Below are 22231 nucleotides of genomic sequence, written 5' to 3' on the forward strand. Positions count from 1 at the left end.
TAGTTCAATTAAAATAATTCAAATCTAAACATATCAATATGGTACATTATATACTATCTAAATACACAGCATTATTCAGGGTTTATTTCTTATAAAAACAAGAAGCTAAAAAGTACGAGGCCCGTCCCCGTAAAATAGTAACAATTAAAAAATGCAATGGCGGAAAATAGCTTACGCTTGTCAATTTTATAGTTGATATTATTCATTAGGGAACAAATAACAGATTGAAATCTACAAAGAAAAGACAATTAAATGACCCTACTCTAGGGAAAATTAACAGATTGAAATATAGGACTAGTTCAATTAAAATCATTAAAAAAATTAAAAAAAATTTGGGTACGTAACAAAATCTGTGCTGGCGTCCGTTCGTATTTGTCTGCAATATGTTTGCACTAACTCGTCTTCGAGAAGTTTTAAGTTATTATCTTCCTTAGACACATGCCAGTCCGGTTTACCAGGAGCTCCAAGAGGCGCATAAGCTGTACAGGATATTTCATTCTTGTCACAAAATGTTTTCAACCGATTCTGCTGGAAATATGCGTGACATTCAAACTGCATATTCTGCGGTTTGATTGTTGCAGACGATATTATCGTTTGTGCAAGTTTCTCGGTGAAGTTAGACAGGCCTATTGATTTAACTTTTCCCGTTTTAACGGCGTCCTCCATTGCTCCCCATGTTGCTTTTAAATCATAAGCAAAACAATCGAGGGTTCCATCTGCGGCAACAGGTTTCGTGTCTCCATCTCCGTGATTTTTCAAACCCCACGGTGAATGAATAAGTAAAAGATCAACGTATTTAGATTTTAAATCCTCAAGTGACTCCTCCAAGGAAAGTTTGACATCTATCGGGTATTGGTAAATTCTGTTGATTTTGGTAGTAATAAAAATCTGTTTCCTACTAATATTTCCTCGACCCTCTATAGACTGAATAGCCACGCCGACATCCTTTTCGTTTCCGTAGGAATGAGCGGTGTCTATATGACGATATCTAGAAAGAAAACCGACAAAATAGATAAAATTGATACTTTTAAAAAACGCCAAACTGTCAAGATTTAAAATATACAGGCTCCGTTTGATTGATAGATCCCTACTGTTAACTCTGACCTTTTATTTGAGTAACCATAGATTTATCCACAAACATTCACATATAATGTTTTTTTTAACAATTATATTGTGGTGATTGAACAAATATGTTGTGGTGAAATTCTTATTGTAATCCATTTATCTGATAACTAGAGACAGACAGGTTAGGGGTCTATTGGTTAAGCCTGTTCATGGGTCAATAACATATTTATTTTTGAAGAGAAAAAAAATCACAAACAATTTCAACAACTTGTTTGGGCAAATGTCTTGGTTGTACTATTCAGCTTCCATTCTACATTCTTATCACTGATAATAAAATACATTGTAACTTCTATTTTCAACTTTTTCGTGATCAGATCCGAGAAAAATGCTAAGAATTACATGTAAAGTCAGGTTACCCGATTTGAATAGCTCTCTCTACTATTTCTTTACAAGGTTCTCCTTTCAGCAAGAATGTTCCTATCCCAATACGAGGCATTTTCCTGCCATTGTTCAGTAACATTGGTTGTAAAAGTGACATGTATCGAGCCATTTTCTAAATCCCTGAATAAAAGAAACAAAGTTATTTTGTTTGTTTGTTTGTTTGTTTGTTTTGGGTTTTACGTCACACCGACACAGTATAGGTCATTTGGCGACGTTACAGCTTTACTGGTGGAGGAAGACCTTAAAATTATTTTGATTCAGCAACAGTGTAAACCTTAAGTAAATGCTGAAACTGTATGCGATGTTCATTCCTAAGAATAATGCTTACTGTCATAGTATAACCTTCAAAGCTATTGATGTAGTCTTAGTCAAACAGTTATGAATATTGTTATGCCTAAATTGTATACAGTAGGCACTGAAACGGGTAGCCTTAGAATATGGCACATCAATTTAACTTATTTCTATTCATATTTTCACAACTGTAAAGGAATACTGTATTAGTTTTATGGTCATGCAAATAAAAAATACATGTATATACATGTACAGTTTATACAGTCGGCATGTTTGTATGTTTTAGTTTACTGTTGACAAGTAAAGATTGTAGTAGGAATACCTGATAAAAGATCAATTTTGAGTACTGAAAATGTACATGTGTTAAATCTATTTGTGAAATGATTTGCATCTCGTTGAGATCAATGAACTTTTTAATATAATATATACAAAACAAAGTTAGAGCTCACTGCGGTATACCGTACCCCGGATATTGCTCGATATTATGAGGACTTTCATCCCATTTCGCGACTTTGAACGGGGAACGAAGGTAAGTTCAGCGACGATACTTTCCAAACTAATGGCTATTTCATTTATCTAAACGGGTTTTATATATCTAGAGGTATTTTTGTAGCTCTAAAAGACGTAAAGGTATTACAGGTATTTGTAAAATTGATTAAACTACCCCTAAACGATCCGCTGCTCACTAGAAAATACTGACCGCGATACTGTAGAATCGTTAGAAATTATTATATTACCAATATAAAAAAAAAATTGAATCGAGCAATTTTTTTATTCACAATCCTAGTATGCCTTGTCCAAATTTCAGGCAAAAAATGTGAAAGTACAAAAAGATACAGGCCAAAAAAGATACAAGACAGTGTACCGAGTATTGATTTTAAGTGTACTGAGTATTGCAAAATAGCCCAACTTTAGTGTACAGAGTATTGCAAAACAGAATAAGCACATTAGTATGGAAACTCGATATTTTTGTCTAATTTTCACGTCTGTTTATCGATTCAATTTCATTTTTCTGATAATGTACTGTTTATATGATATTTATTCAAATATTTCAGATTCAACAGTGCATTTTCAGTGTTATTACTGTTCTTTTCCTACGGGCAAATACAGAGATTTAATTTCCAATTTGGTTGAAAATCACACTATGGATGAAATTAAGTGTGTGCAGGGTCGGAAGCAGGGTAGAACCATCAAAATTGACGATAAAAAACTTTAAATACATGTCTCAAGACACTTTGATCAAGGAGACCCATCTCTGAAATGGACAAGAATAAAAAAAAATTATTTAGATGACATTGATAATAGGTTTTTACAGGGCAAGTTTGCCTTAAGAAAACATATCGACGCACTTAATAAAATATTGGCCTGAGGTCTTATGCCGTCCAAGCATGCCGGCATCGTCTTAACCTTTTACTGCATGAGCATAATGCGAAAAATGGCTGTTTTCATTGAATTATAATTAAGCCTCTTGTTACAAGTTCAAACTGCTATGAAACTATAAAAAATGCTTCAATACTGATCAAACAGGGCACACATGTTAGCTGGACCATAGCCTGTGGAATAGCATGCTCATTTTTAAAATTTCCAATTATCATGGCAACGGGGTGGGGGGGGGGGCGTCTCAAAATTGCCAAAAACCTCTATTTTGCGTTGTTTTTTCCCATCAAAACTGATTTCAAGGTGCACCAACTTCTCAATTGATTGAGATAAAGTCTTAGGTTTTATTACACGGTACCTTTAAATCGACCTGAGGCCATTTAGGCCCCCTAAAAGTACCAAGTCTTCTCGGCGATTAGAGGGGCTACTGCCCCACTTCAAACCCCCAAACAGAAGGGGGCACATCCCCCCCCCCTGCGTAACCCCCTTGATGTACCTTTTTAATGGGGGTGGCGCCGAAAAAAGTGATCACTTTTTTGAACAACATTTCTCAAACGAAAAAAACGGTTTGGGGCCTAAATAGCGCATGTTGTACACTTTGTACAAAGGGGTGGGGTGTAAAGCCTTCAAAACACGCCTTTATGAGGTAAAAGGTTATAATGAACATAACCTTTTTATTGCATCTGCAGCCCTTTATCATAATCTTATCAAAATCTATTATTCGGTTTTTTGAGCTGTACCCGCTCGGGCAGTCATACGGTAACTCATTGCTAATGGCGTAACAAATTTCACGTGCAGACGGTCTGCCGTTGCTAGAGTGCAGGTACAAAATGCCCGAAAGTTACCTTTATATGGATTTTTGGCATAGAAGGAAGTAGGTTGATATAAGATATTGGCACACTTGCTCAATACCGTCTAATATTGACAATATTGAGGCAGTATTAATGCACTTTGGATGCATTTTTTTTACTTTTTTAAGTAAGATATGCAATAATTATTAACAAATTCTGGAAAGGTTGATTCCTTCGATAGCAACGAGAACATTTTAAACACAGAAAATTGCTGAGTTCGTTTCGGCTGAGATTTTTCACGAGCAGGAATGTAAATCTGGGTTATTCGCAGATGTTTCCAGTAAAGTACCTCCGAATTCTGCATATTCTGCACATATAGTGTAAATAAGTATACACATTAAGAAATATTTAAAATTAAATGTGGTAAATACTTTGTGTTTACTACTTGCATTTACTCTTCATTGATAACCAATACTCGTTACACTAAAAGCAATACTCGTGACACCGGCGGGCAACTCCAACGCAATACTCGGTACACTGACATGTGTATTTATTCTCAAAATGCACTGTCATCTGAGGTCTATTGTTGATTGAACATTTACAACATAAACATTATCACCATTATCACATTTCACTCGATTCAAGTTTTTCTTTTAAGGAAGTATATGCACAAAAACATCAAATTTGACTGATCCGAGCTCATTTATCACGTGAGCAAAGAGACGAATTTTTTCTCCTAATTATATTTCAAAGCTATTTCTCAACATTTTTGGGGTTTCAGTAACTAGAGAAATTATCGTAGTATTTGTGTTTCTACAAAATTTATATCAAGCCAATTCAAAATGACTAAATATCGTCACTAAACATACCTTCTTTCCTCGTTCAAAGTCGCGAAATGGGATGAAAGTCCTCATAATATCGAGCAATATCCGGGGTACGGTATACCGCAGTGGAGCTAATATGTAAAAGATATAGGTCACTTACATATGTCAATCTATCTACTGCTGTGATCTACCAATATAAGACTAGGGCCGTGTCCTGTACTGTCCTGTCCTGTCTGTCCTGTGCTGTCCTGTTTGTCCTGTCCTATACTGTCTATAATGTACTGTAGGGCCTACCGTAGATATTATCACAGGAACTTGAAATTCTATCAATATTAATGATAATATCAAAAATATACCCCCTATACAGTATAAATTATACTCTATAGGCCTATAGGGGGTATATTTTGGATATTATCGTTAATATTGATAGAATTTCAAGTTCCTGTGGATATTATATATCAGAGAAATAAATACGTCCACTTAATTTAATTCAAATATATTTTAAGTTGTTTATTATATTTAAGATTTAACTTTATATTAAAACTGAAAATTTCTAGATCTACAAAAACGCATAACTAATTTGACAATAAACAAGGCCTAACGTTCCAACTCTCATTCCGTTTCAATGTCCTAATTTTCAATATAAAATATAAAATCCTTGCTAAATTTATATAAACCCTGACAAATCCATTGGTTACAGTTAATAATTCATGACATCGTAAAATATCAAAATTTACAAAATAAATGTTCAGTAAATCACAAAATCTATCATTTTTAATTACTGACCCAAACTCTACTCTTCAATACAAATGGAATTGTTGATAAAAGGGGAGTAACTCTTGATGAGTTATACGCGCTACAATCAGAGACAATTGGTACAGTTTATCAATGGAAACTTTTTGGCCCTTTCCGCCAGTCTTCGCAGCAACAGCAGGTGTCAAGTGCCGTGTGGCAGCTGTAAAAAGTTGCCCCCGTACCTTCATTGTAGTATATTTTTCTGGTACTTCGGGATCATTGATGCCAGCACTATTATGTGTTGAGAATTGAGTACCGCTCAAGCTGGTGCTATTGGGCATGAGGGATGTTGCACTTATTCAGTATCCCTCATGTACAGACTCAATCAAACCGAGTCTGCAATTTTCATGTAATTTTGTTGTGATTATTGCTTCCGAGGGGTCACTTTATTTCCAGATTTTTCGGATAAGGACCTCGAACACAATAGTATGAATACAAAGAACGGATGCGGTATATTCGGTTTAATTATAAGTTTTAACTCACATGGTATGAAGTTTAATTATGACTGCCTGACCTTGCTCTGTGCTGGGTAGTATGAAATACTAAAATTGTATGAAAAGCATAATAAAACACAGTAAGTTTTTGCATTACTAGCAATGATAACAAACTGCAAGCTTCGGCCACACATCGATGACTGTGGATTTAGGGTCTTGTCTAGAAATGCTACTTAGTATATAGTTTGTCTTCGGTTGAAATGCACAATTAACACTTTTCTAAACTAAAAGTAAGGTTAATCTGAAAAAAAAATTAAAACTGTGATGAAAGCATCTAACATTCTCTAAAACCATTATTTAAACATTTCACGTTTGCCCTTTCTGAAGAAGTAAAATATTATTTGTTTCTGAGCTAGTATGTGCCTTTTATGTTCTACAATTAATGTAATTATATATCATTTAATTAATTCAATTAATGTTAATACATTAAATGATTTATGACAACAAACACATTGAAATCGATACATTTGTGTGTTACTGAACTTACTTCAACTGTATGTGAACTGTTAGGTTACTGCACGGTTCCACTTTGTTAATCCCATGATTTAAAGCCTAGCGTTAATCCGTCTTTAATCCAAATAATTTGTACATGTTTGAAACTTTAATAAGAGACGGTTTGTATTTTAAATTTGTACCTTTACTAGTTATCATATTTATAAACGTGTGGCTATTATAAACGTTTTATTTAGATTTATTTAATACAAAACAGGACTTATCTTCTGACACCGTAAGTTCATAATTTTACAAAATCACCCGTTATTTATTTCAGTTTTCTTTTAAATACGCAGAATGATACGTATTATTTATATAGCTGTTAAATCTGAAACAAAGAATGTTTATGGACAGGGTATATCCAATCATCGCGGCCTATTTGACGTTGTCCCTGTTGAAAATCGCAGTGTCTATTCTTGGATTTGAAAAACAGGGGGGGGGGGGGGGGGGGGTAGAGAGAGAGAGATTTTTATCGAAAAGTGATAATTTATTACATTTACTGATTTTTTTCCATATTTTTCTATATAAAATTTGCACCCTGCCTCTGGAAAAAATAGGGGAAACTCTCAAAAATAGGAGTGAATCCCCCTATCCCCTTTCCTAGAACATACACTGAATCAGAAACATTGGAAGCTTAATAGAGCTTTTTGAGTTTAGCCCTTTAACATGCTTACGAAACTTAAACATTACTGTTATTTGGTAAAATATCGTAAGATTCAGTGTATTTTATTGCGGTTAAATAAACACTCAACTTCCAAAAAGAATGCATTGTGCAGCATATTTAGACAAAAAAAAAACATAACAAGATGAACCAATCAAGCTAGGTAGGTATTGATAAGTTTCTGAAATGATAGTATGGAAATGCTTATATGCATGCCCTGTATCTTATTTGTTCCAAAGTCATTGAATTCTTTCTGCATCGTATACATAATTTATTGACATTCCTTTCGTAGATTTACTCACTATAACTCACTACAACAATTGGTACATTTACCTTGTTTCTTCTATTTGCAACACCAAAAAACATAAAAATACAAAAACACCATAAATTACAATTTATAGTGCCTTATATATTTTAATTATGTTGTTAAGATATAAAATTTCAATTCCTGTGTCAAGCAACTATATAGATGCGCATTATGTCTTATTTCAGAAAATACACTTTTGTCATGGCTGAGTTCGCCTCTGCGCGGGCTTCTATAACTGGATCCGCAATCCCCATTGCTGGATATAGTTCAGGAGCCGAGCATACCTTTGATCCACAAGCAGGCGTAGCAGAGTCTGCGCCGGAAACGGAGGCTGGCCAAGAAGGGGGAGGTAACACAGTAACGTTTGGAGGTGTGGAGACATTCAGTAAGACTAACTCTTCAACTGCAGGATCAACCGTCGGTGCACTTACTGAGGGTGGGTTCTGTTTTCTATATGTCTAAAAGTTAAAGGGAGGAAAGGATAAAACTATTTATGTAATATAAGCGTCAAGATTTTACATAAATCCAAAAAAAAAGCACAATTATGATGCTTGAAATGTATGCATTTCTGAAGTCTGTGTTTTTCTTAATCCAGTTCAGTACTAAAAAGTTTTCGTTACGTTTACTATTGTCATGGTAGAAACACGTGCTTTGGGACATGTACATTTTCCGAATAAAGTGATATCCTAAATAGATGAGCTGATACAATTCCAGTTTTCATCATTATATCATTTTACTCACTTCAAAAAGTATTCTTTACTGATCTAGATAAACACAGTATATGTGTCAAGAGATTATTAAGACCAAACTAGAAATGTTTCGATTTATAAATTGTTTTAATTCGACGTTATGTATTTATTCATGTCTACTTTAAATTACCATGCGTGTAACCATAACGGCTGATGTCAATTGGTTTGGGTTGGTTTATTTATAGACACTGGTATGACTCCTATATCACAGAAGGTGACCAGCGAGCTAATTGCGGCCGGGGGTGCTGACAGTACTGTGCCACCCATGGAGACACCTGGACCAAATACTTTACAGGACAGCCAAACGAAAATGCATATTAATCCAGACGTTGTTGTGGTATATAAACGTGTTTCTTAAAAATCCTATTGGCCGAGTGGTTAAGGTCGCCGACTTGAGATCACAGTTCCCTCACCGCTGTAGGTTTGATCCACACTCGGGTCGAAATCTTTCATGTGAGTAAGCCATCCAGCTGGCTTACGGAAGGTCGGTGGTTCTACCCAGGTGCCCGCTCGTGCCTGAAATAATGCCCGGAGGGGCACCTGGGGTCTTTCTCCACCAATAAAAGCTGGGGAAAAAAACGACGAAAAAATCTCGGCGTGACGCTCTAGGATGGCCCAACTTGAGTTTACGGTCGCCCATATGGTCTTTCCGGCGGCGACCTTAAATAAACGCATTAAAAAAATCCTATTTAAATGTCTTATTGGACTCCACTTGGTTTTAATACGTGACTGGACTGGAAATATTTTTTCAAGATTAATGTTACATTTGATGTAGGTATAGACTAATAACTTATGTGCAACATTTCAGATCATTCACTCACTCCGTGTTTCCAAAATAATTATTTTAATTGTGAAAAATGACCAAAAATTGAAAAGCGTTGCAACGCTTTTCACTCAAATGGAGTTAAGAATAGCACAAAAATACGATTTTAAATTTATGTCTGAGTGTTTTTTCTCAATTATCTTTTGCATATCGTTCTGTTAAAACTACGATAGTTGATCTATATAAGAAATTTAAATTTTATGTAATGCGGCTTTTGGACCTCTGTGGAGTCCATGACGTTAGTATTACTATACATGCAGAGTTGTAAATATTTCAGTTTCAAAGTTTCCAATCCTACAAGGCTTGCTGAATGTGTTCATGGCGATTTCTTTTCATTGGCGCTGGATTTATATAACATACATATATATTAGTCGAAATAGATAAACATATATTATAATGATATAAACTTAGTTCTTACCGTAATAACATTTATACTTATCTCTTAAAATATGAATTCTTTAAAATGCAAATGTCATATCTGGATGTTTAATGTAAAATTATCAAATTTTATTTTAAATATAGGAAAGGAATTTAATCACAAAACCCTATTTAAATGCGGTAATCATCGGCCATCTTGCTTGCGGAAAATCAACTGTTTCCGGTAGACTGGTATACGAGTGTGACGGTATCGATGAAGAATTGATGACGAAATTTGAGCGGGAAGCAAATCTGGTAGGTAGTGTATGATAAATATTTTTATAAAAAAGATGAGAGATTTTAGAATATATCCATAAATTTATTGTAAAGATATTCAACAGCTTAAGACAAATGATATCTAATACTATACAAAAAATTGCTTTTTTTAGTGTTGTTGTTGTTGTTGTTTTCTTGTGTGTTTTTTTAAAACTTTTTGTTTCCATTTCAGGCTGGTAAGGCAGCCTCTAAGTATGCGTGGGTAATGGACAAATTACAGGCTGAAAGAGAAAAGGGTATCTCCATAGATACCAAACTTCGTCGCTTAGAAACTCGTAACTATTACGTCAATATCATTGACGCACCCGGTCACATTGATTACGTCCATAACATGATAACAGGCTCTTCCCAGGTAAATATGCTGATATATTTATAACACAATATTGTCAGAATGGTAGTAGTATACGTGTAGAATATTTAACTTATTGCTAACCATACGAGTAATTCGAAATTATCCTCCCAAAAGAAGAAGTCAACATTTGCAGCAGTTTGACCTTATATTTCGGTACTTTCACTATAAAATAACCACTTTTGAACAGCCACCTGTTTTGAGGTGTTACGATCCTGTTAAAGGCCCATTATGCCTTAGAAATGTTATCTTATATTTTATTTTTCAAAAGCTTTTTAATTTTGATGTACTTTTCAAGTGTCCAAAAATACTGATTTGCCAATTACCTGAACCATCTTTTTTATCTGTAGCCTTTTGGCAATAAGTATAGTTATAGTGAATTGGAATTTTGTATGTAAGTCAAAATACTAGTAATTTCTCATTTATCACTACTTTCTTCAGCTAGGTTACAATCAACATTCTCTAAAACCATTATTTTTATTGTCATAAAATTCACGTTTGCCTTTTCTACAGAAGTAAAAATTCATTTGTTTCTGAGGTATAATGTGCCTTTAATTTGCTCCGTATTACATAATATTTCTATACAAAGCTCTTGACACTGTTATTTAAATGTCCAAAGAACATTCGAGATATCTTTGTTGACATTCATCCATGTTCGTTTATGTTATACATGATGATATTATACCTTATATGGAATCTGAAATATTCTTTATATAAAATGAATGCAGGCCGATGTCGCAATTCTCGTTGTATCAGCTAAAGAAAAGGAATTTGAGGAAGGCGTGACACACGACGGACAGACACGCGAACACCTGCAGCTTGCCTACGCTATGGGAGTTAAACAGCTCATTGTCGTGGTTAATAAGATGGACGTGACGAAACCACCTTACAGTCAGGTACAATATAATGTTCTTTCTCAACTCTCTAAGATATGCATGTACCTTGTTCAATTGCGGAGGGAAAGACTGCTCCGGTAAATCATTTATAGACACATTCAGGCACCTGAATAAATCCTTAATATTCCACTAGGCACAGGCACTGTTCGTAAACTGACGGGAAAGCCAACTCGTAGCTCAAAGTTACCATTTTAAACCACCCGTACACATGACCGCCATAAGTAGACAATGTGCCGCGTGCTGTATAACGGAGTAGATTTCTCATATTTTCTTAATTACGTTTGGTTTATGTCCTATTAATAATTAACTTCTGCACGAATGATTGAGTTTGTAACAAACTGATTCACATAACCACAATAAGAAGACTTTGTACCATGTGCTAGACTCGGGTTACTAGGTCAAGGTCGGAACATGTGAGTTAACTTGTTTTTGTCATTATAAGTGGAGTTTGTGGTTCATAAGTTATGTTTGTATGAATGCATTCCACCAATTATATTTATTCGTCACTACTATGAAAAGACGACGCAAAACCATTGTATTATGTCAAAAGCAAAGTCACAGCTGGGGTTTGAATTTTTTTTATCAAATGTATTCTTGAATGTAATTTTTATTTTTCAGCATTTTTTCATTACTACATATAATTGTATTTTCAGTATTCAACAAGTTCATATTTGGTCAAAATTCAATAACTCTCGATAGCTTTGCTGTACATATATATATATACATACAATCATACTTATAAATACATGCATCATGAAAAAACCAGGAGGTTAGTATTTGACTTTTTTAAAATAATAATTTTGTAATATACATTTTTTCATTTTTTTAATTGGGGGTTTTCCCCGGATTTGTTGGGCCGTTATTTATCAAAAATACCCGTATTTGCTTTATATATGTACATTTATAGCTTCGTTTTTTTCTTCAGAAAAGGTACAACTTTATTGAGAAAAACGTGGACCTGCTTGTGAAAAAGGCCGGGTTCGACGCTGAGACTGTCATTTATATACCAATATCCGGTTGGATGGGGGACAACCTGGTCAAAAGAAGTGAAAGTCTGAACTGGTTTAAGGTATACAGTTTCCCTCTTTTTGACTTAAGTCAAATCTTTTTACCTAGGTTTAACGTTTACATGAGGGATTTTTATTACTCGTACTTTTCAATTAATATCATTTTCAGAGTGCTCAGATGAAATGCAAAAAGAAAATATTCAACCGGTGCTAGGGAGGCGTGATTGATGTTGCACATTTTCATTATCCCTCATGTACTGACTCGATCGAACCGAATCTGTAATTTTCATGTAATTTTGTTGTGATCAATGCTTCCGAGGGATAATCTTTTTCTAGATTTTTACATAACCTTTTTGCAAAACTGCATAATTGCCGAATCATCTGAGTATACGCAGATATTATATGCATGGTAAAATATGTGGCGAAAGAGTATTTATTTTAAATCCATACATTTCTATATACACCTCTCTCCTGATGATATTCGGACAGGGAATACATGTAGTTTTATTACAGACACGTGGTTTAACGTGGGATCTTTAATCTTAAGATAGACCATCCGCGTAGAAACGTAGAATTACGGCGGCACACTTCGGCAAACTTTTAACAAATCACTTATCTCCCTTTATATAATCGGAAAAGAAAATATCAACCTTAAGCCGTCCGGTTGCTCAATAGGTAGAGCGTTAGACTGTCAATCGGGCGACTCGGGTTCGATTCCCGGACGACGCAGGTCACTCTCGTTGTGATTGATCATGAAATCCTTTCTACGGTCATTCGCACTGTACCTCTGCTCTGGAATGTACAGAAGTTTCAGTTCCTTGCGAAAGTGAAGGCAACTAGAACTGGTAAACTGCTTGACAGCCTGCCCAGGAAGGATGCTGTGGTTGAACTGTGCTCTGGTGAATTTAAGTTGGCTTACTGTCGAGATCTACCAGCACCAAAAAGAAAATTTGACGTTAGACCATAATAATATGGTATAATTTAACTTACGAATTATAATATCTGTATACAAATTGTGATAAACAATAGATATTTATTTAGATATTGTCATTCTAGATGTGGAAAATTGAGAGAAAGTCCGGTGGTGCCAGTGGAAAGACTGTCGTAGATGCATTGGACGCTATGGAGCGACCGCCAAAGTTAGAAAGATACCCACTCCGCATGGCCGTCCACAGTGTTTATAAACTTGGCAGTAAGTTTAATATGAAACATATTAAAAAAGTTTCATTTACTTATAAAAAAATTATTAGTTTCAACTTCTGGCATCATATTACATATACCAAGTTTCCTAGACGAACAAAACTTAAAGCTTCGTGCCTCCAGATGAGCACAAATATTTCAAGGCAATGCTACTTAAGGAAAATGTGCTAATTTTTTAAAAAAAGTATTAAACAAAACAAGATTTAAGTTAAAATGTACATGCTTTGTACGATTTATGACTGATTTTATTGTATTAATCATCATATTTTTACTGCGTGACTAACGCAGTAACGACTATTTTTGCCTATTTTGGCCTCTTTTTTTGTTACTTAAGTGACTTGTAAGTGCTGTTTGCAATGTGTAAATTACCTTCTTTGTTTACTTCACAAATTTTAGTTTTAAATACATTTTCAAAATTCAATTCTATATTAACAAATACATACGATACGTTCGGAAGAATATCAATATTCGAGTTCGTGATCCCCTTTCAAAAATCTATTTTATTTAGTTCCGCCCGTTGTTTTCTTGTTTAGGGCACACGCATTTTTTTACTTAAGGGCCCTTAACCACTTCTATTTCTAACGTGTCACATTGAGGCATCCATGATGACCGCCGTATGAATACATTTGCGGATGTTTCTTAATTAAAAATTTCACCATTTTTAAGTGTAGAATCCTCCCAAGGCCGGTGGTACGGGTCGTGGACAGTAGCTTTCATTTATCACTTCTGTCCAAAACGGGCTTAATGCAAAAGTTTCAATTTTGCCATTTTGGGCATTTCTTTAAGGATTCCGTTTCTCTCAATTTTTAAAACATTTTCAGTGTATGCCTTAGTTCTAAAATATTCATAAAATCATAATTATTGTTTATATTACAACATGTATTATATTTTGTGCTCCTTTGCTGTGATTATTGTAAGACATTTGGAGACAACAGCCACTCATTAAGGCGGTGCTAGAGAGCATAAGAAATGTTCTTTGTTTATTATAATGAAACAGACTTAATCCAAAGACTGTGATTTTCATCTGAATATTTTCTCACTTTTTACATAATTTTCATTCCATTAATCTCTAGAATATTATTGAATATCATTTATAAATCTAGTTACATGTATTTATAAGTTTATTGTTAGAACCTCTTTCTTCTTTTCCGAATGACAGCGGTGGGCGTGGTTGCGGCTGGTAAGATACACTGCGGCTTCGTGAAGCCAGGAATGTCTGTCACATTTGGTCCACCAGACCTTAAAACAAAGGTAATTCTACAAGTGTCTTCATTTCCATCTAGAGTCACTGTGTTTCACACTTAAAGGAACACCAATCAGATCTAAAATCCAAGAAAATATGAAATTCTAACGAGCGCTGAAAACGGATAAATATGCAAATTATTAGAAAAAGTATATTAATTACTAAACTGAAAAATATTTTTATTTGATTTTTAGCTTGATTTGAAATAAGGCGTTTAAACGCTTTCCATGTGCGTGTCATTTATACAGTAGCAATCATTGTTCTAGGGGAAAAAACAGAGTAAGGTAATGAAATCTTGCACACAAGTGTTTGGTTCAAACCTTTATCAAACGGTTCAAATATTGAAAAAAAGTCAAGGCCCGTCCCGTTACATAGGAAATGTAGCTCACAAAAACCGAGAAATCTTACTTTTTTCACATTCCAGTTACAATCAGCAAACATAAAATAATGTGTTCGTTGTTACAGGTCCGGGCAGTTCAACTTCATCACGATGCTGTGACAGAGGGGTACCAGGGGGAAAACGTCGGTCTTCAGGTTGAAATAAAGTTATTATTATTGATTTAAAAGAAACCGTTGCCTTTGAATTTCCAATAACTTTGCCCACAATGCTTGTAATTAAGTTAAAGACACAGAGAAGGAAATGCTTCACCTTAATTTTATCTATTAGAATTGTTATAACTATGCACACGATTTTTATATTTACATTGTATACGATTAAATATTATCAAACTAAAGAATCTTTTTCAATTTTCAAAAGTGTATGAACGTTTATCTTTGAGTAAAGTTTATTCCGCATGGATACTACCAAAGGAATATTTTTACATGAAATTTCAAGGATTCTCAAAACTCTATAAGTATTAAATGAATATAGCATGCATTTTCAAATCCATAAGAAAAGCTCTATATAAAACTTTTATCAGGTGTACATTGTCAAAATCAGTTACAACGTTTGCTAAATTATTGCATTACTTTTATCAGATTGAGGGACTAGATGTGAAGGACATTAGGAAGGGATTTCTGTGCGGGGAGACAAGCAGAGATCCGCCAAAGAAAGTTCAGTTATTCACAGCACAGGCACGTATATATCTATGTGTATTCACCCCCTCTCCAATCTAACAGGTGTATCTCAGCGTCGTTATCCAATAAGTTTTTATTAAACAGTTTTTGAGGACGGTCGCTTGCATTTACCACTGTCATCCAAAAACCTATTTTTGTCATATTTGCGGCATTCAAAGTTTCTATTTTGACTGTTGTTGAAGTCTTGATAACAAAAACCCAAAGTTTTCTTTTTCGTGCATGTTTGTAATTAGTACTTGACTTTAACTACAAATTAACCCATGTTTGTATTCAAAATACATCTTCGTGGTTATAACAGATCGCATGTACGAACTTTTTGAACATACCTCGTACAGTTTTAACTTCGTATATTATAGATGGTGATCCTGCAGCATCCTGGGGTTATAAAGAAAGGTTACACACCCATGCTCCACTGTCACACCGCATGTGTACCAGTCAAGTTTTCCGAATTGAAAGAAAGGTGCGATCGAAAAACAGGTGGGCGAATGGAATACAGTCCGACGGTTTTAAAGGCGGGCGACGCTTGTGTTGTCGACATGGTACCATCTAAACCAATATGTGTTGAGTCATTTTTCGATTATCCGTCGCTAGGGAGATTCGTTGTTAGGGACATGAAGCAAACAATAGGTGTTGGTGTAATTGTGAACATTGCTGGACGCGATCCGCCACAAACGGACGACGATAAATGGGCCGTGGGCACCGTGCCTTTTGCCCGACGACCACAAACGACTGGCGGAAGAAGTGTAACATTTAGTATACCGCAGCCCGACGAGTTTGAAAAACCAAAGAATTTCTCTTTTCAGGATGAGGAAACTTTCAGAACCCAATCTGGTAAACTTGAAACCGAGTTGTAGACAAAAAGAAGATACAATTCCATGTTTTAGCGATAACATTCTATTTCTAATTTGGCTACCAGCTATTTTGATTTTCCTGTAAGGAAAAAAAACTTGTATTGTTTGTATTATATGTTTTTATATTATTTAGTTTGTGTTGTTCTTAATCAGCTCCAAGCAAAATGATACGTCATACCACATTACATATTACCGGATTACCTTAATCAAGTCAAGAATTATTTCACAGGTAAAGAAACAACAACAAAAAACGTTTAATCAAAGGAACTTGAAGTTTTAAACAAGCGAATTTGTTAATTTAGTCCATAATTTGATGTAAAAGTTAACTTTGCTGATAAGGTCTCATGACGACTTATCAGCTTTCCAGTTGGAAGAAACCCTACTGTGCCCATAAAGCACGAGCGGGCACCTGTTCAGAACCACCGGCCTTGTTATAATGATTATTGTTTCTGTTTATAAAACAATTTTCGTGATCAGCAACATGGAGACAAGAATAACTAAATATAGGCCAACCCATATCAGACTTCCTGCGTTCTTCCGTACACGTATCCAGCATGGCAGATCATTGTCCGTGCTGATTTTGTAAATCAATAAAAGGAAGCAAACACGTGTCAAATGTTACAAAATTATCATTCGTTTATCTGTAGCCAAAAGCACTTGGTTAAATTCAATGTTGTCAAAAATTATTTTTAGTGTTGAAGAGTGGACCAAATTGGAAATTTTAAATATAAAATGTTTGCAAACAGCAAAAATGAAATATTGCCGTAACTATGCAAAACAATTTTTTACGTATTATTGATTCCGAGAATAAGTGAGGTTTTTTTAAAAATCGTTTTTTTCCCAAAAAAAAATGTAACTTTTATCCTGCTGTGACGGTATTAAAAAGCCTTTACCACAAATATAGAGTCTAGTCCAACTACTCGTTGAGATATTGTACTATTTATAGTAGGGGTAATACCTCAGCTCTAATCTCTAGCGAGATTCTGAACCAGAACAAAGAAATATCTCAGAATCTACCTATGGCATATCAAACCATTTTAACTATGCATTAAAGCTCGACCAGATCTGACCAGGCTCAGTACAGTTGGCAGATATATACTTATTGTATATTGTCCTCCCCTTAAACTTTTAATGCACTGTCCATTATTCAAAGCTGGGCAAATTTCGTACATATATTTAGTAGGTTTAGAAATAATCACATGATAAAATAAATGTCAAATCACAAAAATGAGCGATATTCTTTTGTCAAAGGTCACGGTATATATCCATATCAGTACCCCCTCTGCGAAACGTTCTGAAGCGGTAACACATGCTCGGCAATGGACTTGCTTAGCGCGGAGGAAGGTAGTCTAGTACTGGTGTAACTCTCCAGGAACGATGGTTAGGAAACTACCCACCTATATGACTGAAATACTGTTGGGAAAAGGCGTAAAATGAAACAAACAAAACAAAACAAACAGCAAAGGAATTAATTAAAAGTAAACAGAATTAAATGAATCCCCTAAGAACGCCCGTAACGGTAGAATTGGAAATTTTTCCGGCTGGCTTTGATTGAGCCTTTTAAAGGGCAATAGTGTTATGTTCAAATGGTAATGGTCATTTTAATCTTAAATGGAATGTGGGTCGCTAACATAACTTTACATAGCAAGCCAAAAATGTCAGGGACGAAAACATGCTCGAATTTTCTCTGATACAATGGGAAAACATTAGATTTTTTTATTCGAACGAGTAAGTTTTACATATGCAGTAGATACATGAATTTGAATGATATTAAGAAAAAATAGCATATGTCTGAAGTAAAAATGTTCATTATCAAAGGCGATAGGGTTTAAATAACAATTTTAAACAAAATTCTGAGTTCAAAGGGGAGATAAATTCTTGTTAGAGTTAGAGTTAATAACCGGTCATAGAAGTAGTGGATAAATTTGAGATACAGTCATGTAAGTCAGGAGAAATCACGATGCAGACACAGAATAGACAGCCATCTGCGGCCATATACTTTTTATTAGTCGTGCAAAAAGTACTGCCGTTTTTCACAGTAAATGTATGTTTAAATATTAGTGAATTCATACATTTATCTAGTTGAATATGTGATAAATAGGATATTATATTCATTTGGATTCAATATTAATTAAATTTATTGAGCACACTCATTCAATAACTTGTATGTAGCAGTTCAATAATCATTTTCTTCTCTCTGAATAGCTTTACCGCCTTACGACCAAAAGTGCTAGTCGCATTGATTTGACCTAATATAATATAATATCAATATATAAAAAAATAGATTTTTTTGTTTTGTAATATTGTTATAGACCAATATAACAAAAATAAAAAGAAAAATTCTATTTATTTTTTTTACTTTTTTTAATATATTGATATTATATTACATGAATAACAGTTTCAGTTTTCAGTTTTTATTTGGCAAATCGGCATATTTAACATACCTTTGGCCAATTTAACAAATACAAATGACGAATATGACCAAGACATATAACATACATAGTTTACAAGATAAGCATATAAACATACAAACAAACGTGTACATTTTCAAAGTTTAAGAAGCAGCTTCCGTTTCTAGACATATCTTCCTTAACTGGAAAGCCTCATATATGTATTTTGCAGTTTTATACAGCTTACATTTACTACTACAAGACATAATATTAACAAATTTATGTACATTGGGCCATGGACAATTACCCAAATATTTAGCTCTCAAATCAACATATGCAGGACAAGTTAATAAAAAGTGATATTCTGATTCAATCATTTTTGTATTACACATTTTACAGATTCGCTCGTCTCTTTGTGAACCACTAAATCTTCCGAATTCAATTTCTAGCTTGTGAGAACACATTCTGAAACATGTTAAACATTTTCGTAATTTATCATTTCTTATAATGCTCAGATATCTTTCATAACCAAAACATATTTTATACTTTCTGTAGTAATCTTATTTAGACATATTCAATGTTGTCTCATTCCAAGATTGTATAAACTGATCTCTAATACGTTGTTTCATAGCAGGAAAATAATTTACATCTTGCATAAAATTCACTAGAAGATTACTGTAGCCTAAATTGTCAATCAGTTGTTTAATCTTATACGCCCAGCAATTCACATTATTTCCATTGCTATGATCTAAATATAATCTATACATAGGTGAATCCTGATTTTTCATTATTTTTAACCAATATTTAATAGCTCTTTCTTTACAAATAACAGAAAGTGGGTACCTACCCAGTTCACCAAGAACAGCTAAATTAGGAGTTTGTTGTTTAACACCCAAAACAAGTTTACAAAATTTTATATGTATTTTATCTACTTCAGGAAATTCATAATATAAATACCCCATACTTCAGAGCTATAGAGAATAATTGATACAACCAAAGAATCAAAAAGTGCAAGCTTCATTTTTATATCAAAATTTACTTTATCAAAAAGAGACAAAAGTGAATTATATGCTTTAAGAGCTTGATCTGACAATGCTTTAACAGACTTTTTCATGTTTCCTGTATAAGTAAAATTTACACCAAGATAAGTAAAATTATCTACTACCTCAATTTCTTCATCATTAATTTTCCACACAAAATTATTTACTTGTCTTCTTTTCTCAAAAATACATATCTTTGTTTTATTAACATTTATTTTAAGGCCCCATTTAATAGAATAGTTATTAACAACATCTAACTGAGCTTGCAAAGATTCAGGGTTAGTTGTGAATAAAGCAATATCATCAGCAAAAAGAAGCATATACATACTAGTATTTAACTGATTTAGCTCATTTTCAGTTAATAGGTTAAAATCAATATTTTCATTAATGTCATTAACGAAACGAATACATAATAATGGCGAGAGTGGTTCCCCTTGTTTTAAACCTATAGACACGTCAAAAAACTCTGAATAATTCATAGCAGACACTTGTACACAAGATTTAACATTTGCATACATGTATATAGACTTAACAATATTAACCATTTTACAGCTGACACCTTGTTTTAAAAGCTTTACCCATAAGGCATCTCTAACAACTGTATCGAACGCTTTTTCATAGTCAATGAATGCACAATACAATTTCGATTTATTAGTCAACACTTTTTGAATGATGGAATGAAGTAAAAATATACAGTCAGCGGTAGAATGACTATCTCTAAAACCAAATTGTGTTTCATTTAATACATGATTTTGCTCACACCATTTATTCAATTTATTTCTAAGCAATAAAGAAAATATTTTACCTATAACATTCACAAGGGTAATACCTCGGTAATTAGAAGGATTTGTTACATCGCCTTTTTTTTGTGAATTGGTACAATTATACCCTTACACCAAGCTTCTGGGTATAAACCAGAACCATAAATTTTATTAAAAATAGAAACAAGGTATGGGGAGATAAAACTATTAGAATCGATGAAAAATTCAGCTACATTCCTGTCATAGTCGCAACTTTTTCACCTATTCATAGATGCAATTGTTTTTGTAACCTCTTCAATATCAAAAGGACGATCAAGCTCATCAATGTTTACCTCCTCATACCTCACTTCATGTACATCGTCAAATGAAAAGTCATTTTGCATTGTATTAGAAATATTCTTAAAATGTTCTACGAAATCATTTGTACTCACATCTGATTATTTAGATTTTTTACTATTTTTAAACTTATTTATGTACTTCCAAAATTTCCTAGGACTTTTCTTACTTATATCATTTAATTTGGACCTCTCTTTAATTAATAATATGAACGTTTAACAGCCCGTTTAATAATTGAATATTCACTCCTACTTTTAAGAAAATTAACTTTGTTTATTTTAGTTTTATCAAAAGAAAAAATTATCTTATTGCGTTGAAAAATAGCCTTAGCACTTTTACACTGTTCATTAAACCATGGGGCTTTCTTCTTTTTAATATGTTTTCTTTTTTGACTTGTGTAGGTTCGACCATTCAACCTAAATGATATATCATATACTGTCTTTGAAAATTCATTTATACATACATTTAAATCAATTTCACCTGTGTTCAGTTTATGTGACAACTCATCAAAGGTATATCTATTTTCCTCTAATAAAGTTTGCAACTGTTCTGGGTCTGTATTTTCACATACAATTTTATCATACGTAAAAATATCAGTCATATAGAAAAAGTTATTTTCAATATTCATAGAAAAAGATACTGGGCAGTGATCGGAAAATTCAGTTAAACTATGCACATTCATACCCGATATACAAGGAAAATTAGTGTAACTCGTTATGAGATAATCTACAACACTAGCTGCATTTTTTTTGCTACTCAAATTATGACAGGTAAATTCACCTCTCTCAAGGCGACCATTTGCAATAATAATGTCATTTTCTTTACAAAGGGATAGCAGACGATTACCAAATCCATTTACATGATTATCTTGAGAAATGCGTGCATTGATATCAATTACGGACTGGTTATTCACGGGTAAATCGATATAACGGTCAAGATTAATATCTTGCACGAAGTCGGGTTTTTGAACTGTCCTTGAATTGAGGTCACCTGTCAAAAATACGTCACCAAGAAAACTATAGTGCCTTATGTCAGTATTTAACTGTTCGAAAAAAATCGAATTGATATAAGTTTGAACTAACATTTTTATACACATTAGATTCTTCAGGGGGTATATAGCATGTGCAAAAATAAAGGTCATTAAATGTCCCAAAATGTTCTTTCTTTAATTTAAACCAAACAATACCGTTTGAATTTAAGCTTATTAGATCAATTTTATTTCGATAGTCTTCCTTATAGTATATTATAACTCCTCCACTATATAACTAGATTAAACAT

At 33.8% G+C, this 22231-nt stretch overlaps 1 protein-coding gene and 1 pseudogene across 1 annotated transcript; one reads left to right on the top strand and one right to left on the bottom strand.

The window, feature by feature from the left end:
* Window positions 1-299: 299 nt before the first annotated feature.
* LOC132716769 (aldo-keto reductase family 1 member A1-like) lies at window positions 300-5620 on the bottom strand (annotated as a pseudogene).
* Window positions 5621-6701: 1081 nt separating this feature from the next.
* On the top strand, window positions 6702-16525 carry LOC132716770 (elongation factor 1-alpha-like). The gene is made up of 12 exons (XM_060700105.1): window positions 6702-6805; window positions 7724-7974; window positions 8473-8624; window positions 9633-9782; window positions 9976-10155; window positions 10881-11048; window positions 11974-12117; window positions 13112-13247; window positions 14415-14506; window positions 14964-15032; window positions 15477-15572; window positions 15932-16525. The coding sequence occupies exons 2-12, from the start codon at window positions 7740-7742 to the stop codon at window positions 16427-16429; spliced, it is 1920 nt and encodes a 639-aa protein (XP_060556088.1). The 5' UTR covers window positions 6702-6805; window positions 7724-7739; the 3' UTR covers window positions 16430-16525.
* Window positions 16526-22231: the final 5706 nt, after the last annotated feature.

This window comes from Ruditapes philippinarum, unplaced genomic scaffold, assembly GCF_026571515.1.
Source record: "Ruditapes philippinarum isolate M1 unplaced genomic scaffold, ASM2657151v2 ctg96_1_1_1_1, whole genome shotgun sequence".
Lineage (NCBI taxonomy): Eukaryota > Metazoa > Mollusca > Bivalvia > Venerida > Veneridae > Ruditapes > Ruditapes philippinarum.

Bases quoted from the DNA above. Each gene is read 5' to 3' on its own strand.
- LOC132716770 (XM_060700105.1), top strand. From the start codon at position 7,740: ATGGCTGAGTTCGCCTCTGCGCGGGCTTCTATAACTGGATCCGCAATC. The intron at 9,783-9,975 runs GTAGGTAGTGTA...TTTCCATTTCAG, and splicing joins TTGAGCGGGAAGCAAATCTG to GCTGGTAAGGCAGCCTCTAA. The intron at 14,507-14,963 runs GTAATTCTACAA...TCGTTGTTACAG, and splicing joins CACCAGACCTTAAAACAAAG to GTCCGGGCAGTTCAACTTCA.